The sequence below is a fragment of the Neodiprion fabricii genome, chromosome 2 (assembly GCF_021155785.1).
Source record: "Neodiprion fabricii isolate iyNeoFabr1 chromosome 2, iyNeoFabr1.1, whole genome shotgun sequence".
In the NCBI taxonomy this organism is placed as follows: Eukaryota; Metazoa; Arthropoda; class Insecta; order Hymenoptera; family Diprionidae; genus Neodiprion; species Neodiprion fabricii.
The window spans coordinates 12,084,385-12,104,126 of record NC_060240.1 but is presented as its reverse complement, the minus strand read 5'-3'; the positions used below and the strand labels follow the sequence as shown (position 1 = coordinate 12,104,126).

At 37.3% G+C, this 19,742-nt stretch overlaps 4 protein-coding genes across 7 annotated transcripts; 2 read left to right on the top strand and 2 right to left on the bottom strand.

Moving 5' to 3' along the window:
* The first annotated feature begins 26 nt into the window (after positions 1-26).
* On the top strand, positions 27-2,064 carry LOC124176881 (1,2-dihydroxy-3-keto-5-methylthiopentene dioxygenase). The gene is made up of 4 exons (XM_046558707.1): positions 27-315; positions 401-520; positions 614-793; positions 1,058-2,064. The coding sequence occupies exons 1-4, from the start codon at positions 193-195 to the stop codon at positions 1,190-1,192; spliced, it is 558 nt and encodes a 185-aa protein (XP_046414663.1). The 5' UTR covers positions 27-192; the 3' UTR covers positions 1,193-2,064.
* On the bottom strand, positions 1,756-7,962 carry LOC124176880. Of its 4 annotated transcripts, none has more exons than XM_046558702.1 (6): positions 7,864-7,962; positions 6,620-6,857; positions 6,037-6,139; positions 5,216-5,468; positions 3,595-3,748; positions 1,756-2,634 (listed from the first exon to the last, which is right to left on the bottom strand). In XM_046558702.1, the coding sequence occupies exons 2-6, from the start codon at positions 6,846-6,848 to the stop codon at positions 2,441-2,443; spliced, it is 933 nt and encodes a 310-aa protein (XP_046414658.1). In that variant the 5' UTR covers positions 6,849-6,857; positions 7,864-7,962; the 3' UTR covers positions 1,756-2,440. The 4 variants fall into 4 exon arrangements, with proteins under 4 accessions (XP_046414658.1, XP_046414660.1, XP_046414661.1 ...); XM_046558704.1 differs by having other exon boundaries at positions 6,037-6,133; XM_046558705.1 differs by having other exon boundaries at positions 6,755-6,857.
* Positions 7,963-9,654: 1,692 nt separating this feature from the next.
* LOC124174792 (protein Tube) lies at positions 9,655-11,560 on the bottom strand. Its single transcript, XM_046554279.1, has 3 exons — positions 11,230-11,560; positions 10,979-11,148; positions 9,655-10,794 (listed from the first exon to the last, which is right to left on the bottom strand). The coding sequence occupies exons 1-3, from the start codon at positions 11,382-11,384 to the stop codon at positions 9,887-9,889; spliced, it is 1,233 nt and encodes a 410-aa protein (XP_046410235.1). The 5' UTR covers positions 11,385-11,560; the 3' UTR covers positions 9,655-9,886.
* A 444-nt stretch (positions 11,561-12,004) lies between these two features.
* On the top strand, positions 12,005-18,869 carry LOC124174791 (nodal modulator 2). Its single transcript, XM_046554278.1, has 14 exons — positions 12,005-12,213; positions 12,342-12,441; positions 12,515-12,643; positions 12,785-12,951; positions 13,035-13,188; positions 13,306-13,708; positions 13,780-14,056; positions 14,128-14,309; positions 14,720-15,167; positions 15,387-15,579; positions 15,907-16,052; positions 16,205-16,328; positions 16,672-17,034; positions 17,500-18,869. Exons 1-14 carry the CDS (start codon positions 12,068-12,070, stop codon positions 18,205-18,207), a joined length of 3,540 nt encoding a protein of 1,179 aa, XP_046410234.1. The 5' UTR covers positions 12,005-12,067; the 3' UTR covers positions 18,208-18,869.
* The last annotated feature ends 873 nt before the right edge of the window (positions 18,870-19,742 follow it).

Below are 19,742 nucleotides of genomic sequence, written 5' to 3'. Positions count from 1 at the left end.
CTTCATCGTTGTGTACAGCCGCAAGAGATTAAGTTGTAAGTAAACCGTCTGGAGTATGAGTTTGGTAATTGCGTGGAAGACACTGATTAAGACCTTGAGCAAGATTGATAGTGGCTGACAAAGGTCAAAAGTTCATTCGCTGGTTGTCAGTCGTCTAAGATTTCCAATACCGAGTTTTTAAGACTTACAATAATGGTTCGTGCATGGATAATGGATGAATTGGATACCGATCAACGTCTGGAACACTTCACCGATCCTCCGCAATTCTTATCGTTGTCAGAGCTGTTTGCCGCCACAGGTGTTGAATATTTCAAGGTAAGAACAATCCTGCTATTTGAGAAAACCACAAACTTGTTAAACCAAAAACTTCTCCAATAATATCTGAGATTTACTTTCTCAGGTTGACCATGACAACTACAAGTCAGACACGGTACTGAAACAGCTGAAAGAAAGTAGAGGGTATTCTTATGAGGATGAGATCATTTGCTCCAAAGAGTGTCTCCAGAACTATGAAGACAAGGTAATCCCTGAATACCTTGATTTTTCGTCGTTATACTTGTAATAGTTAATTACCTTCAACCCAGTATATTTATCTATATACCAACAATTACAGTTGAAACATTTCTTTACGGAACACTTGCACACAGACGAGGAAATTCGTCTCGTTCTTGAGGGCTCTGGGTACTTTGATGTGAGAAACAGTGATGACCAATGGGTTCGCATTGAGGTTGTTCCCGGTGATTTGATCATCATACCTAGCGGAATATATCATCGATTTACATTAGACTCTAATGTAAGTATTCGCATTGATATGGTGTTTGTTGTAAATCAAAATTTGAAAAATTGCTTGCCCTGATGGTAAAATAGAGTGGATTCCCAACTTTTCACAAATTCTAATTCATATTATTAGCAGTAATTTTAGAATATCTAAGTGATTAAATTGTAAAAGAAAGTTCTATCTAATTGCTCTGTTCAAAATTCATTTAAAACCCTTAACTAATTTTGCATAGCATCACCTCAAAGACACCATGTATGATATGAAAATATGTTCTTTCAGAATTTTATCAAAGCAAAAAGATACTTTGTTGGTGTTCCTGTGTGGGAACCACACAACAGACCAGCTGATGACATGGAATGCCGGCAAGAATATGTGCGACGTCTTCAACAAGGTTTTAAAGTTGCCACCAATTAGAATTGAAGAATCACGAATGAAGTTGACGTACAGTATATTGTATATCAATTGTTAACAGGTATTTTATGAATATTAATTACAGTTGGGTATTTACCCAGTCTGTAAAATTACAAACTGTTGAACTATTTGATGAGAAAACCAGGTTACTCTTAGTTTTTTTACCCTTATTGTTTGAGCTTGTGGTAACGATATTTTAGAAAGTTTATAGAATCTTTCACTCTCTTTTGGCAGTTAATGTTCTGATCCAATCAAAATGAACGTCATATTTAATTATGGAATTAGTTATTTATCGCATATTTTACCATCCATCGATGTGTTCTCACAAAATAAACGACTAGTAGCCTGCACGATGTTTACCGCTTCATATTCTTTAAATTCACCTAAAACGATCGGCTGATTACCTATCCCCACGCCATATTGCTCCAACCACACCCACATTAAAAATCTCATTTAGCAGTTTGTACATTATGCAATGAAACTAGAAATGTCCCCTCATCCGTGATGAAACTTTCAGCATCGCTGGTGATATTAAAGTTGAGGGTATCTAACTAGGAAACTCCAAGAATAATTATACCTACTATATTTATTTAATATCTATAGAAGTTGTAAAAACAGTTACAGCAATGTGGGTGTACACAAGTATGTAATTACATCAAGTAGGCAGGTGAGTGTGCTTACAATTCATACCTGTGCCGGTGGTTCATTTTATTGATAAGAATGCATCCGAAATGAAATAAATAAATAAAAGTGTTTGTAACAATATAGGATCACATAGTTATAATCCGCATAGTTATGGAGGTCATCCTTATTTTTGTGGATGTCCATACATTTCTAACAATTCGAATAATAAATAATACATATATGTGCAAAAGGGTGGGTCGAAAAAATACGAAACTTTCATTCAGATCACTAATTGCACAGTTTTCGAGTGGCAGAAAGTGTTGTCTTTATGCCAATATATGTGTCTTTATAGAAACGGAAGATACAATAATGGATTTTTTCGAGCCGCCCTAAGGTGCAGGTACTTCGATTGACGTTCTACTTGACTAGATATTGAGAAAAAATTCAATTTTTTGTATTGATCAAAGACTCTCTCACCTGTGAGGGAAACGATTAAAAAATATGACATAGTCTTAGAGGGTGAATGAAGGTCAATGGATGAGTAATCGATACAAATATTTCATACACATGGAATACCACGATTAATATTACACTCAACCCTCATCATGATTAGATCATCATAGGAATTTATAAATTCGGGGTGAAAGTCGACGACGTGGCACTGCTTCTCGACAAGCTGTCCGTGCTTGACTGAGTTCCCTGGGTTCGACGCAGAGTACGTTTGTGGGGTTGAAGGTTCAATGGGGGCAAATTCGGGTTCTCAATTCTCGTTGGAGAACTCACACGTGGACGCAACGTCCCTCGTTGCAGTGTTACGTTGCCTGAAAGTCACACATTATTACATTTTCTACTGAAAATAATTCTGAGAAATCTCGTTGCAGTAAAAACAGCGTCGAGCATGGTTTGAGTAATATGGCGTCGCATCGAGTAACCAGCTGATTTTTTTATGGCAATTTATATAACTAATTTTAATAATAATGCTATTGGAGTTTCATTTTGTGTTAATGAATCGATTTCTTCTTATTTTTCCTTATGGCTATTATCCTTAGAGCATATAAGCTATTATCCCATGAGTGTGAGTGCTCCCAGGTAGCATTCTGCCGCAAGTTTACGTAATAACGGCCATCACTTGGGCGCAGGCATAACTCTGCTGGTAGACCACTAGTTGTCTGTTTCCGCAGTTGTAGAAAAGACTTGCATATGTGCGCTTCCGAATGAGGCTTGCTGCAGATTTACGGCAAATGACATGTATGCTCTGCCGCAAAAAAGAATTGTTTTTCCGACAACCGAACCAATTCTACAACGTACACGTTCCGTTTGACGTGCAATCAACAACTTCTTGTTTTTTTCTCGTAGTTGTTCACCGCGGTGCTGTTCTGATATACTTATTAATGCCTCAATTTAGCTTATATTTATATCACATTATAGTTTACGCATTTGCGAGAAATTCACAAGAAAGAATCATTGAATCGCCAATTGTATGTGGGAAAACGAAGTGTGTCAGTGATCAGAACCGTGCATGTCTTTCGATCGACCCACGCTACAGTAGCATGCAACAAGCATACCCAATTCTACCCTAAAGCGTTGCCGATCACAGACACATGCATGATCTGATGCTACAGGAAATGCTGGGCCGGAGTACTTTTGTTGAATCGATTTAAAGTCAAATATTGGCTAAAAAAAACTACTCACAAAATCAAATAAGACCATGATGATAATTAGTGTCGTGCATTTACTGTCGTAAGATGGAATTCGCTGAACTTACGGATCCCAATACTGACCTGAAAAATTTGGTTCCAAGACATCATCCAATTGATAATATTCAGTCCTCGCAGTAAGAGGTTCCTCGTAATCAACAAAAGCAGTGTTATCAAATGCCGACCCATCTTTTGGAAGAGTCTGCACTGGTGATGGTACGGGTGGTTCAGCGTATACCTAAGATAATTACACTCGTATAAAACATTTGTACAAATTTTATAATAGTATATTACATTACAGGTGCGAAAAGTGGGCGACTTCTGATGAATGTGAAATTTGCAGCGTGAGCCACAACGCACCAGTAGGGAAAGGTGGAGCAGCACGGGCCGTGGGGTCAGATTGGCCACCCAAAAAACGTTAGCCAACTGGCATTTCCACGTCCATGCGAGTAAGACTAAACGGTATGCAACCCAGTATACAAGGCTCCGCTGACAGCGATGAACAACCAAGAGCGTGGGCCAAAATCGTAAAAATTATGAAAATAAAAATTACAATTTTCGCTAGGTATACAATCCATGGTGTTGTTATTGCGTTAAACAAATACGTTTTGGTATATTTATGTTTGTCATTGCATCCGGAATGGAGCTTACTTGTTTGTTTTCTCGTAGGTATTGCGTAGACTTTGATATTAAACAGAATAAATTACACGTCCGAATCTCGAAATGTTAAAAAAGCAGATTTCTCCCTATTTCGGCAAATCTTCTCATACTTTTTTCTCATAATTCGTCAAAATATCCATTCTACATTTGTTTTACCCCATTCTACGGGCAATTATACGCCGAATTTTTAAAAAATTGCAATTCGGTTGGTATAGACTGACTGAAATATCATCTTAAACCGACACGTAAGTGAACTTATAAGAAAAAGTTTCTTTCTCACCTACTGCCGCACAGAATGACCAAAATGCGATTTTTTTGGAATGCGCCGAGCCAGTATTTTATCGATTCTTAGCGAAGATAAGTTGTTTTCGTCTGATCTTACTCACCTTCACGCAAAAATGCAATTTGTCCATTTATTTTCCTGGGTGGCCAATTTCGATCTACCCTCCTGATTGTTTATCACTGTCAACTGAGCTACGTTTCATACTGTTTTGTATTACTCGTCTGGACTCGCAAATGCCAGTTGACCTATAATTTTATGGTGGCCGGGCTTGCCCCACCTTCCATTACTAGTGTGAACACAGCAAAAGTCAAGGCAAGCGCTGTAATCACACAGGTCAGATGTCGCCTATCTACATATGTGCGATACACGCCATTTTTTCCAACACCTGTGAAGAAAAGTTTGATTTGAAAAGCACCGAAGATGCCACTGACAGTGTTTAAAATTGAGTTATTTGAAAATGCGCATGCGCCAAAGAAAACCCTAGTAAGTAAGGTTGCGCATTTCGATTATGCGCATGCGCCAACGTCGTTATAACCCACTGTTTGGAAATTGGGCACGCTCCACAGGCTTTGAAAATCAAACTTCCCAAGCAGGTGTTGTAAGAAAAATATTTTGTGTGTTTCGAATTATTTAGACCGTAACAATTTTCCACGATAAAAGATCCGCCATTTATAATCTCAAGATTCTCAGGTCAGACTCGAATGTAGGGACAGAAAAGGTAAAACACATGCAACGTAAATGGAAAAAAGTTGAAATTCTTACGTGCTCAGTTGGGGAAGCGGCAATAGTGCGCTTTGGAAATCGCGTGTTGTTTATGGTTTCGTAATGATGATCTTCTAAGTAATGGCGCGTCGTTCCGCGGGGAGTTAATGTCGCCCACATCACTCGGCTGTCCTGCAGGGTGTCTGCCGCACAGGGATAAAGAACTGCCTCGTTTGGAATCCTCCCCAACTTGGCCTGTACAGTCGAAGTTGCCACAGGTATTGACGAGACACCGGTCTTACCTCCGCTAGTTCTGCGTGTGCATATTATTCATCGTGACTTAACTTACGAAAGAGTTTTCATTACGTACATATGGGTGTGTATATTATATTGCGATATCTGCGTGTATAATATTATATTTACTGTATCTTCGTGGATTTAACACATAAAAACGTCTGTAAAGATTAGTATCCGTAATGCGGGCTAAGGCAATATAGCGTCGTGAGTGTTAAAGAACTGATCGTTTTAGGTGAATTTCACAAATATCACTCAACAGAAAATGTCGTGCAATCTGTTGGACCTTCATTTTGTGAATATATCGGTCTGTGCCGAAGCAACTTGAATTACGATAATACAGTGACTGAAAGCGTGGCTTTCTGTGCTTTTAGAGTATTATATTTTATTAAATTATACATTACTCAATTTGAATTTGACCTCAGCATTATTCGAAATTCAAAATGACGGATCCAATTCTATGTTATGATATATCGAACATTTTATCAGTGAAGCTGTTTTGTTTCACATTTATAGCAAGTAATAAATAGCGTGCCAATTTATTATACGGGTATGCAGATGGTATAGATCTGTATCGGTTTACTTACGACTTGCACTTGAGAAGTAGTACGGCAAGGATAATACCGACGAATATGACTCCTACACAGGACGACATAAGGACGAGTAGCCAGGTATCGTCGAAAACTGTTCCTGAAAATTGTTACAACTATTCATCGGCAACGAGTAACTTTTTTTTTATTAAAATAAGATTTCACAATTGCAAGGTGAAATCAGTTTGCTGAAAAGTTTCCAAATTAGTAACATTAATTCAAGTATAATATACAATTCAGTACTAAAGAATCCATGTTGATTAAATTTCGAAATTTTTTTGCAGTTAAATACTCCGTTTAAAAGTTGCAAAGTATAGTGACCAATGAGTAATTTTTATTCCAAAGGAATGAATGCATAGTTTTTGGGGAGGACTTTGAAATCTTCGTCGAAAAAGTGAATCTTCTTTGCGTTAAAACAAATTCTTCCTATATCTGGTAGTGAAAAACCTTTAGCGATGATATTGGCTGATTCACATTCTCAGTGATTATAAAAATATTAAGCTTTGTATCGAATTGTTTTTTTTTTTTCGAATTAATTATAAGATGTAATTCCACAATACATATTTCAATACGTATGCACCTTGTTGCGGGAGTTCAATGTACTGAACACCTTCCGACCTCCAATCGCAAAAATGTTTGCAAGGACTGTCGTTCAAATGCGTGGCGAACGATTGAACTTCGGAATTTAAATAAAATGATGAGATGTCAGAATTACGTTGAAGAAATGCTGGAATCGGCGGCGGTGGGAGGCGTAATATCATGTCTGGTGGTGGACCCAGTTTACACACGGTGCAGCTCGTGTTGTTCATCACTATTTTCTGCAAAACAGAAAAAACACGTTGAATTACAACGGAATAGAAACTAGCGGGAGCTTTGAAGTGATCTTAATCAATGAATCCAACCTGACCAGCTCTTCCTTGGTAAAAATAATACGATTAGAAATTTCTGAGATATACGTACACCACGTTCGCTGACGTGTATGAGACAAATTCAGCATTATTTCTGAAGAAATTTGAACTGTTGTGATAATGTCTGAGAGAGACTCCGTGAAATTCTAAGGGATTTCTAAAAAGAATTCATATTCTTTCGGAATTTGGTTTTCTGCTGGAAATATGAAAAACTCCGAATTTTAACCTTCCTAACTATTTTTCACCTAGTCGGGCTAGAGGTGTAAATCGAATCAATGCCTAGAGAAATGTCGTATTTTTTAAGAATTACGACTCATGTCACGCAGCTTCAAAAATCTAAGTTCTGGTGTTTATCCGCATTTTGTGACGGAATCGCATTATGGAAAATCAGGAATCAATTGAGAGAAATTAGAATTTTTCTTCAGTTTAAATTGGATTTTCTGAAGTGCAGCTGGCAAAATATGAAAATACCTATAAATGAATATTTTCAATAAAACTAGAATTACGAAAATGAAACCGGTGTTTTCAAAAAATTTCAATGTCTACCACAAATTTTTGTATTTCGTGAGCAGTTTTTAAGGAAAAACTGAGGATTTGTGCGATTTCACATTCCGATTAAATTCGTAGAATTGTTTATAAGGCTCTAAATATAATTCTCACCACGGATGTTAGCATATTACACTATTATTGTAAACGAAGGTTTAAAAATATTAAATTCACGTTTAGGAACATACATCAAGGGTGCGGGTATTGAACGCACCTTCATGCGCAATAATAAACCAAATCTTACTTCAAGTAATTGTACAAAATGCAATAAAATAAGTTTGCGAGCGGTAATTGTCATTTTTATTTTTTTTTCCCTTTAAATCACCTAAGCGAAAACACTGTGTCTGACCTCTAAAAAATGCCTACTTACCCTTCAGAACGAGACAATAAGTTGTTGACGCACTGACAGAATAGGACCTACTCCAGTTTTCCCGAAGATCGGCGCACGCGTCGCCTTATCGACCGAGACGCCAAACCAATACTTTCAAATATGCTCCATGCAATCTCAATCGCACTGACAACATCTGATATGTATTGCATATACAGAATTCAGAGTGTTTTGATCAGTGCATTGACTCTTTATCTAGTGGAGGGTCAATTTTATATACATATAACCACACCGTCCTTTTTCTCTCGCAAAAATAATATTGCACTCAAATCATTCGATTGATGTCATTATTGTAGGGTACATGGGACATCCGATAAAAAAAATTGTGTCGAAACGAGAGAAACGCAATAAATCAAGTTGCATCTAACAATGCAATAAAAAAAAGAACAATGACCGAAATTTTCACTTTCCTAAATTTAGAAACTTCTAATTTCTTCACAAATTATAGGAATACAACGGGACAAATTACACCTCTCCTGTGAGAAAAATAAACAGTTTTAAATTAGTATTCGCCAAATTTTATTTGAAGAAAATTTTTCTAGCAAAGTAAATTACTAAAAGGGAATGTATTTTATAACCCCCCCCCGTCTTTCGACAATGGAATTTTCAGATTGATGACTCCATCTTGTAACAATAAATACATTGTATGATTGTCACCCTGGTGGAAATGATTTCTACGATTTTCAGGCAAATTGGGACATTTCGTGCAAATTTGTACAAAAAATTGATTTCTCTATGATAACTCTAAGATAGCCTGTTGTGTGATCGAAGTATCTTATGTCAATAACATTGGAAAAACTTTTTTCTCACTATATATTTTATTGTGAGAGTAATAATGTTCCAAAAAATCTGTAAGTGCGAGGGTTTAGTGAGTATTAGTGTGGCTATCTGAAAAAAATACACATTATCGTACCACGCAATATAGATGAATTGCACTTCTTCTAAATAAAAAAAATCAGATTTTGAGGATGTGCAATTCGTCGAGATTGCCTGGGATGTGTATTTTTTTCAGATAATAGCACTAATGCCCACTAAAAATTCGCAGTTACAGATTTTTTGGAACATTATTACTTTTACAATAAAATATATACTGAGAAAAAAGTTTTTCCCATGTTATTTCCATAAGCTACTTTGACCATAAAGCGGACTATCTTAGAGTTGATGTGGACAGCTTAATTTTTTGGGAATTTTTTTTATTTTTTTGAAAGCGTTTAAGCCCCTGGGAGCATGAAAATTTAAAAACAATCTTATTAACTTTTGGACTGCCGAAAAATCTAGTCTCCGTCTGTGATTGGAATTTTACATATATGTTAGATATGAGGTACAGACAAAACATTTTGAGACTTTCTGAGAGGAATAAAGCTCTCAAAATCTCGGCAGTCTAAAAGTTAAGGACCACTAGTATTTCGTACATCAAGTCGTTAAATCGTTGACGGTCGTTGAAAATTCTTGATCGAACTGACTATTTTGACCTTGTTGGAAATACGACAGGTGGTATATTCCGGCTCTCTGTGCATTGATCGTATTGATATAAGGCTTAATGAAAGCGCTCAAAATCTATAAACGTATAAAACTTGTCAAATGGCGAATTTCATCGTGAGAGCGGAAATATATATGATGACATTTTCGGCAAATAAAAGATAGTGTGTCGGCTCATGCTAATGAACTTGGCGCGACCGGCGATCGTCGATCTCTATTAATACTTGACGTAATCAATTATATTTTTCAGAGTTTACAGATTACGCGCAATAAATGAACATTTACACATGTAACTACTTCCAAAAAGATATATTTTTAATATTTACAGTATCAATACAGTTATACTATTTACATAGTTTAGAAAAGCACGTAATGTTGCAACACATTTCTTTGCAAACATTCAGTTGGGATGAAACTCATGACATTGGAAGACAATTTTTATTCTGTTCACAATTTATTGAACATATTGTTTATCCAATAACTTAGACGCCTATTGGTTAATACCGTTGGTAATTTCGGCAGATTTTCATCCAGATTTTGAATCGGTAAAACTGCATTGTTGATCCCGTCCCAAGTCTGCTACTATTTGCGGTAATTCTGCTGTTACCAGTTCATAATTTTCCGAGCTTCCAAGAAGAGCGTTTACACAAATCGGTATGTTGTCATTACTGTAATTGTCATATGTATTCATGGCATTAGTGTCAGAATTTGATGACGACGAATCTGATGATGTCGAAGAAGTTGAAACGTCAGTGTTTTCTCCAAATGACTGAAGTTTGGCTGGCAATTTGGTTGGATTCGATGATTCTCGTTTACCAATTTCGGCTACAATTTGTGGCAATTCGCTCGAATCTAATTCGCTGTACGTGGTTCGAATGCCGTTACCAAGGTTTGCCACAACTGCCGGCAATTCGCTAGACTTCAATTCAAGCTGATCATAATCACTGACAGTAGTAAACTCATTTGCGCCATCATATGATGATTCGACACCGTTATTTGGTGCGCGAAAATCTTTATGCCCATGTTTCACGGAGCTTCGTTTTTGAACTTGTTTGAGTATAGACAGAGAACTATTTGTACTATCATGAACACTATTGCTACTGAATTGAATTAAATTGGACTCCGGGCCCACATTAAGATTTTGATGGCTACTTTTACACAACTTTGTACTGCTTATACTAAATTGCATTAAATCAGAATTCTTTAAAGTTTCGTTAACCAAGACTTTTGATTCTGTTGAATTTTGATAAGAAAGTTCACTAGGATAACTCATTCCGTCCAAGATTACATCCAAATTTTCTGGTGGCTCCGAAATTCGACACGTTAGCTTTTCATCGTGCTCCGAAGCTGTCTCATTCAACAACATTTCAATTTCTTCATCAGAAATAATCACTGGAGCAGCTGGGCCACTCAACGGTCTTTGCGGAGGTTGGCCTGAAAATGATGAACCACATTGCACTAATTACTAAGTTTGTTCCTTTGATTTCGGATATGGTTTTAGCCAACACATTTGACATTGTGTGTAAAATATTTATTCTAAAAAGTTTGTAAAAATTACTGAAAAACCGGTCACGGTGTGTAAATTCTTCATAAAATTGCACATAGACAACTTTCTTACCATGCAATAAATCAACTGCAATATAATCTGCAGCTTTAAACAATTGAGCCTTGACGAGAAGAGTCAAAGTGGACTGCAAAGTTGGCCTACGTTTTCCCATTGTGCTCCATTCTTCTAAAAATATTTCTGCCGCTGATTTTCGTTGTTGGCGACTGGCCTGTTCAATCAGTCTGACGAGCATTAAAAAAATGGTAAATATTCCTATTTGTACTAGAAATATTTTAAATTTATATTCAATGTATGCAACTCACTCAAAGTGTTCGGTACTGAATTTTGGAACATTTTCAGTTCCTTCCTTGGGCACAATCGCCATCAACATTTTCCATGAATCAGAGGCAGTCAATATTCTACCAAGTTTATACAGCTCTGCAGGCCTCAATTTACGTATCTCAGTATTGGCATCCATATCTGTGATTGCGTGGGTATATCAATTTAAGAGTACTGATCACCAAAAAAAATTGTGTTTTCGTTTAAAAAGTTTTCACTCAAGTAAATATATCAAAACGCATGGATCAAGACTTGGATAGCTCGTTTGTTTAATAACAACATGGACGACACGTGAACCAACGTGAACTGTGGGACACGGCCTTTTATACCTTGTAACTCTAGTGGAGAGGGTGTCCCGCTTTACGGGCCTGTTTTCCATCGTTCTCACATTTACCGCTAGAGTCGCATGTTGAAAAGGGTTTTGCTAATGAACCTCACACAGCCTCACACAAGTGAAGGGTGCATGCAATTCAATGATCTTCGATCGCAACGACTTACGCGGTAATAGAACAAACTATTGAAAAAGAGCCCGTTAAGCGGGACACCCCCGCTACCATAAAACGGGCTGAGTCGCCAGACCTGTGTAGAAGACCGTGCTGTGGGGCATGTTCGGTATGTACCTGTAGTCTGTACTACGTTATTTCCTTTGGATCCGTTCGATGCTTCGTCTCGCGGCCACGAGTAGAGAGCTGCGGACATTTTTAATATGACGAATTATTTGATGATAGACTTTTGTATTGCCGACATCACGGTCTTACATACCTATACAATCACCAGTCAGTTGACTTAATTGCGAGAACACGAGCGCAGAGAGAGGCAAAGATGACTCTGTGCCTTAGGAACTTAATCATTTTATTATTCAATTTGTATTTATCAGTATCAGAAACTTTTGCCGAAGATATTTTGGGATGTGGCGGATTTATCAAAAGTCACGTGCCCATCGATTTTGCCAAAGTTCACATAAAATTGTAAGTATTCAAGTCTGTGACACACCTGGCACTAATTTTCAATTGCAATCATCAACCCTAACCTAATCTAGCCCCGACTTAACCTAACCTAATTTATGAATCTACTACATCATGGTTTGAAAACTTAGGTATACCAAGGCTGGAAGCCTGAAAGATGAAACAGAATGTGCTCCAAATAATGGGTACTACTTTTTACCTCTGTACGATAAAGGGGAATACGTACTGAAGGTGAGTGCTCACATTGCAGTGTAGGTCGATATGATGAGAGACATGATAACCACCTTTTCTTGTGCTATTTTAGGTTGAGCCACCGAGAGGATGGAGTTTTGAACCAACGTCAGTCACTCTGCATGTTGACGGCTCTACAGATTTGTGTAGCTCAGGAAAAGACATAAACTTCACTTTCAAAGGCTTCGGAATCACAGGAAAGGTTCGATCTTTAAATAAACATGTGTCACTTATTGAATCAATAGCCAACAAATTCAGTTACCCATTAGCAGAATAGTTTTGATTTTTGGGCATGTTTTCGAAAAAAATTCATCTTTTTCATAATATACTAATACATAACTAGGTTACAAGCCATGGCACTAGTTCTGGACCGAAGGGAGTCACAGTCTCTTTATACACAGACAAAAATAGAGAATCTCCGGTTGACACAACAATAACTGCTCATGGAGGTACATTTTACTTCACACCAATTCAACCCGGCAAGTATGTTCTCATAGCATCGCATCCAAGGTAAGTTCTATCGATGTGTATTCAAAAACAATCGAATATCAGCTAAACTCTACTATGTTCTTGATGTGCTTTTAATTTTGAAGGTGGATAATTGAGAAATCCAAACTTGATGTTACTGTTAGAGAGGGAAATACAGAACTGGCTGATAATAGCTTAGTAGTCGCTGGGTACGATGTAAGTGGACGAGTTACCAGTGAAGATGAACCAATGAAAGGAGTGTCTTTTATTCTGTTTGGGGTACGTAGAACGAATATTGAATATATTATGTAATTATTAACGCATCATTTATTTGTTTGGTAAGGTTTTTCCATAAAATGAAAAAAATCTTCATCCTGACTCATCTCTGTTGAACAGAATGGACAAGCGAGAAACTGCGAAACCACGCCAATTAAAGGGTTTGAATCTAGCAAACCGCTATGCCATGTTCTCTCCGACAAAACTGGGCGTTTCACTTTTTCTTCTCTTGCCCCTGGAGAGTATCGTCTTGTGCCACACTATGCTGGTGCTCAAACAAAGTTTGATGTTCAGCCGATGGAATTAGCTTTCAAAGTTCACCACGAGAGTCTGATTCTCCCTCAAGACTTTAAGATAACTGGTTTCACGATAAGTGGGGCTGTATATGCGTCAATGCAAGGTGGCAGATTAGAGGGGGCTAAAATTTACTTAAACAAAAAACTCGCTGCAATAACAAACAAGGATGGCTCTTACAGAGTTGACAACATGAAGGCTGGACAGTATTCATTCAAAATTGAAGCAGGTACCTATAAACCACTAACCTAATATTTCACTGTTTAGTTATCACGTGTGTTAGCAATTGGTTTTTTCTAGATGATGTACAATTCGAGGAGAAAAATGTGAAGATATCACCAAACTCTACAGAATTACCGCCGTCAGCGCCTTCGTCTTACAAAGTTTGTGGGAGGGTGACTTTGTCGGCCAAAGATACGCTGCATCATCGGAAGGTTGCTGTACAAAAAGTTGCTTCTACATTCCACAATGAAATTGAAACTGATCCTAAGACAGGAGAATTTTGCTTATATCTTGCCCGTGGCAAATATCAATTGAGTGTTTTTGTTAGCAACGATGAGAAGGCAAAAGGACTACAGTATGTATTATGAGTCAAGAGCCGTAAAATTACGGTATCCGATAATTATATTTAAAATTCTTATTCATTAGATTCTATCCTTTGCAACATGAGATTGATGTTTCATCTGAACCAATAAGAAACCTCGATTTTTTGCAATTGAAAGCCACGCTGATGGGAAAAGTTGAGTGTTTGCGGGATTCAGACTGCAGTCAAGCATCTGTTACTCTCAAAATTCTCGATGGAGCCACTGTTAAGACCATACAAACCAAAGGTAAGATAGAATGTAATGTTCAAACGTCAAAATTGACAATCCATCGGGTTGTTTCATGAAAATGTTACATGGCCGATTTAAAAAAAAGATAAGCTCGCCTTCATTCGTGCAGTTCAGAGTACATTTAACTGGAATCGGTGTGCATTTCGGCATTTTGACAACTAATAGTACATTGTACCGATCAACATTTGCTTTATAGTTTACGATTTACTGAGTTTTCTCTGTTTGCAATTAACATGGACCACAAGACGAGTATCGATCAGTAAAATGCATCCTGAATTGCATAAACGCAAGTGAATTTATCATACGTCCAATCGCGTATGTAACATACCCATGAAATAATAGACTGCTTGTACCAACATAGCTAAATATGACTAATATTAGGAAATGGCTTTTCATCTGATTTTTAGATAGAAAATACAAATTCTCGAACATCTTGCCTGGTCAGTACGAAGTATTGATAGACACCGATGTATTCTGCTGGGAAAATCCAAGCCAGAGAATTTTTGTAACCTCTGAATTCGCTGAGGTGCCAACATTCAAGCAGATCGGCTTTTCAATAACTTTCATCTCTTCGCACGATACCGCTGTCGAGTTTTCTGACTTGAAGAGTTCACAGAAAGTTTTATTAAAACTTTCTAAGGGAAGTACAAGGCATTGTACATCGGCACCTGGTGAATACCGGTTTGTACCAAAAAGTTGTCACGTTTATCCAAGATCCGAATACACTTGGGATACGAACAGCTTGGCTCCTGTTATATTGTCATCGACAGAGCACAGTCACAAGGGGAACATCATTAGCACAGACGTAGTGGATGGGCTCAAGGTGAAAATCGAGCATGCTGAAGATCCGTTGATGTGAGTTTCATATTACATATCAACTTCTTATTCACATTCCCTAACTTTTCCTACACAAATTTGCAGAACGATGGATGTAAAAAATTGGATTAAAATGTATAATACGTATAAGTGATAGTAAACTGAAACATCCGGGTTCTACCACCTTGATTGGTTTTCTATTTAGAATAATAACTGCCATTACTTTTTTTTTACATGACAGTATCAATTTTCTTACAGTTTAGGACCTTTAAACTATGTTAAAGAAGGAAACAGTTATAAGTATGAATTTGAATTCAACGCAAATACTGATAATGAATACATCGTGACACCCTTGTCGGAAATTCTCCTGTTCAGCCCCTCGTCTTTAATTGTTACTGGAGAAAACGATTGCAGGGATAATGTTGCTTCATTTATTGGTGACATGGGAAAGGTAAGATTTTTTTTTTATCACCACTGTATGGTGATGAATTGATATGAATTACTTTTGAAATCCGATAAGACTTTAAATTTTGCAAGGCCCTAAACATGCCTCAAATTTTTCCAATATCTCTTTAAATAGGAATTTTTTGTAAATTTATAATTCAGGCACGATTTGTCATGCCAATTTAAAAAAAAGTCATGAATGATCCATTTTGATAAGCAAAATGAAATTAAAACACAAGTGAAGCATATAAAAAATATGACCAAATTTTATCTGATTTTAAAGATAATGTCCCATATTCAAGATTATAAATAATACTTGTTAGTGACTTACTAGGTAATAAGTGGCAGTATTCTACCACCGCTGGACGGAGTGAAAATTCAAATATTTGGTAAAGACAAAACTGCGCCAGTTCAAACGCTGGTTACACAATCGGATGGAAATTACAGAGTTGGTCCTCTTGACGGAAAAGTTGATTACAGGTAAAGAAAATTTCACGGAAGTATTACGCATGTCCAATGGAAGTATTTACCCCTAAACTGGGTCCAAAAAACTTTTGAAAGAAAATCAAGTACAACTTAATAAACGAATCATTCATTTGATAACTGATTCTTGTTTTTGATTAATTTTCTAGCGTTACTGCAGAAAAAGACGGCTATATCATTACAGGACCTGATGCAAGTGGCAAATTCATGGCCCATAAACTCGCTGAGGTGATTGTGTTTGTCTCAGATCAAGCCGACCATCAGCCATTGCAGGTAAAATACGTTTTTGTAACTAAAGTTTATCCTCTATCATTCAAAGCCTATTGTTCGTTATTAAAAATATATTTAGACATTTCTTATTGCTATCGCTGCTGCAAATTCTTCTATGAAAAAATCTTTGAACTGGGGATTTTCAGAACGAGTCCTAAAATTTCAGTGAAATTTTGCTGAAATATTTAATTTCAAAGCTTTTTAGCATAATTTTCAAACCAATTTGTAGAGTCATTTACGATTAAGTAATCTTTCCGGAATAATCACGAAAGAATTGTTGAACTTTAATTGATTGGCACTTAAAAAATCTCATTAATAAAAGGTTCTTTGGCTTGCAAATTTTCAGGGTGTGCTGTTATCGTTATCTGGGGGACAAAATTATCGTAAAAATAGTATAACAGGCGAAGAGGGACAGTTAGTATTCAATTCATTGTCTCCTGGTGAATATTACCTGCGGCCAATGATGAAAGAATATCGATTTGATCCTCCGTCGAAGATGATTAATGTGGCAGAAGGAGCAACTGTCAAAGTTGAATTGTCTGGTAACAGAGTTGCATTTAGTGCCTATGGAGTTGTAACCTCTTTGAACGGACAACCAGAACAAGGCTTGCTGGTCGAAGCTGTTGGGCAGACGGACTGCGCCTCGTACCAGGAAGAAGCAACAACTGAGGAGAATGGAAAGTTTCGGATCAGGGGTCTTCAACCTTCTGTAAGTGTCTTGCCTCTAATCTCGACTGTAACAGTGCAGGATGGTCACTTGTTTCTAATTATAAAACCTTCTCTCAAATTATTAATCCATTACTAATAAATATTAGTGATGTTTTTTTTTTTTTTTTTTAAATTATATCCGTTCACTGACACTGTCGCTGGCAGAAGTACTACTGCGCAAGATTATTTAAACAGGTTTTACTGTCTTCCTAACTGCTGAACCAAAAATTTGTATCTGCTAGTACTTAGAACTTCTGCTTTCTATTGATGAACTGTTCAATTTCAACGTTTTTAAAAGTAAAAAATAAGTGTTGCAAAATGCGACATGTAGAAGTAAGAATAAATGATAAAAGCGTAATTTCTGTCTGGAAAGTTCAGAAAAGTCAGTGATTTATAAAATATAAATCGAGTGGCCACACCGATAACAGAAGATCGTTGCTAAGCAAATGCCGTTTTTTATTTCTAGTGTATTTATGCGATTCGTTTGAAGCCCAATGTGGAAGCAAATCTTCACGTCCAGAGAGCCACGCCAAGCTCTGTGGCCGTTCAAGCTACAGAAGACATCCATGGCATACGTCTGATTGCTTTCCATCCAATTTTGCGGACGGATCTTTCGGTTCACATTGACGCTGCTCACCCGGAACACTATCGAACGCTGAGGGTGAAGCTGTGCAGAGAAGACATACCTGATTCACCGATACACGTTGTGAAATTGGACACTCAACATGCATCGAAATTGGGAAATAGTTACAGTGCAGGATTTCTCATTCATTTCCCCCCATTGCAAGCTGACAACAAGAAATACTTCGTACAGTTAGAATCGTCGTTGTCACAGACACTGCATAAATACAAGACCATACCAATATATTTTGAAGCGAATTCATCCTTCAAACACGTGAAGTTATCATTCCATGCTGAAAGAAAAGTCGACCAAGGTGACGTGAATCAAACCTCTGTAGTGGCATTGCCATTGATTATGCTGGTAGCACTGGCTTTTTTGAATCGTGAAAAATTGTGGAACAATCTCACCACGTTAGTTGAAAATTGGACCAAACCTGTGCCAATTTCTAGATCGCCGGTTCAAACTGTTCCCGTTGATCCAAGAGCTGATGATATCATCGTTGAGCAAATAATGAACATTAATAAAAGGAAAGTTAAACCACGGAAAATGTAACTTCAGTGAGAATTGTGATGTGTATATTTTGTGAATTTAAGTAAACTGAATCCAATGTAGATGAAGTGATGGTCAAAGTTCGTGTAAATGACACCTCACTCCTAGAATAAAATAGTAATATCAATTAGGTACCATTTGTTCGCTATGTATACTTACTACATTGGTTACAGTTAACACTGCACCGAGAGAGAGTTTAGCGAAATGTTGAAACAGAATTCTCATGGCTTGTAACACAAGCACAGTAAGCACAGCACTAATTCTAATTATTGGTCTTAGAATGCTGGGATAGAATTTTCAAATCTGAGTAAGGCCTTCAACTTCAAAATGACATTGAGAATTGATTAAGCAGATTAGACAACAGATGGCGTTGCTTGAATTTAAATACTTTTCATTAGCTCGATTTTGAAAATTTCTATTTCTTGCTCTTATTATCAAGTTGAAGGTGAAAGCCAGGTTATGGCTCTGCCAAAATTTACAAATTTTCGCTTCACATTCCAAATGAAATTTCAAGGTGTTGCACATATTTGCATTTCTACCTTGTGACAATATTGGTATTTTTAAATTCATAAGACGCCATCTGGCGCCAGAGAGCACGTAACACTAACTGTTATAGCTGGCACATTTAATTATAATATAGGCTTATTAAGTCTATGAATTATCAACGTGGTTTTTTATTGGACATTTTACCATACACTGACTAAATGTCACAAAATGACAGTCCAACAGCTTTCACGTTTTCTGTAACTGTATTCGTTACGGTATTCGTGAAGTTAACCTCAATCTGTAAGCTGATTTTTACTGCCGATGCCATATTGCAAATACCACTCCGACCACGATCCCGGCAAACAGGCAACTACTGAACACTAAGTCGTATACAGAGCGAATTCCTAACGATTGCATGATTTGTCGTCAGATAAAATTTAATGCTCACGCATACAATCTCACAGCAGCTGTTTCCAGGGCGACAAACCGCCGGCGATAAATCTAACCAAAAAAATTTCACGTTGTGCTTAAGACGGACGCCGTAAAAATTTTTCGATCGCGACGACCTGTCGTCTAAATTTATGACGGTTGCCCAGGCAAACGGCCGCGCTCGGATTGAGGCGCTTATGCGGTAAATTTTAGCAAACAACGGATCATGCTGTCAAAGAATTCACTTTGTACAATGACTTATTTTTTGCCAAGTGTGAAGTTGCAGCATGAGCCAAGGTGAGCGTTATTATCACACTAGTCTGGAACTCTGTGGAACAGGTATCACCCATCCGTATGTATGATACACAGTATTTTTTCCAACATCTTCCTGAAGAAAAGTATCATTTAAGAAGCAACGAAAGTGCCTCTGACAGCACGTGAAATTGTATTTAGGCAACTTACGCTTAACGGCAATGCGTAAAATTAAGTTACTTCAAATGCGCATACATCAAAGTAAGGTTTACTATGTAAGATCGAGAATTTCAGTTGTGCGCATGCGCCAATGTTGTTTTACCACACTGTTCGGAAATTATGTACTTTGCGCACAGACTTCAGGCTTCAAA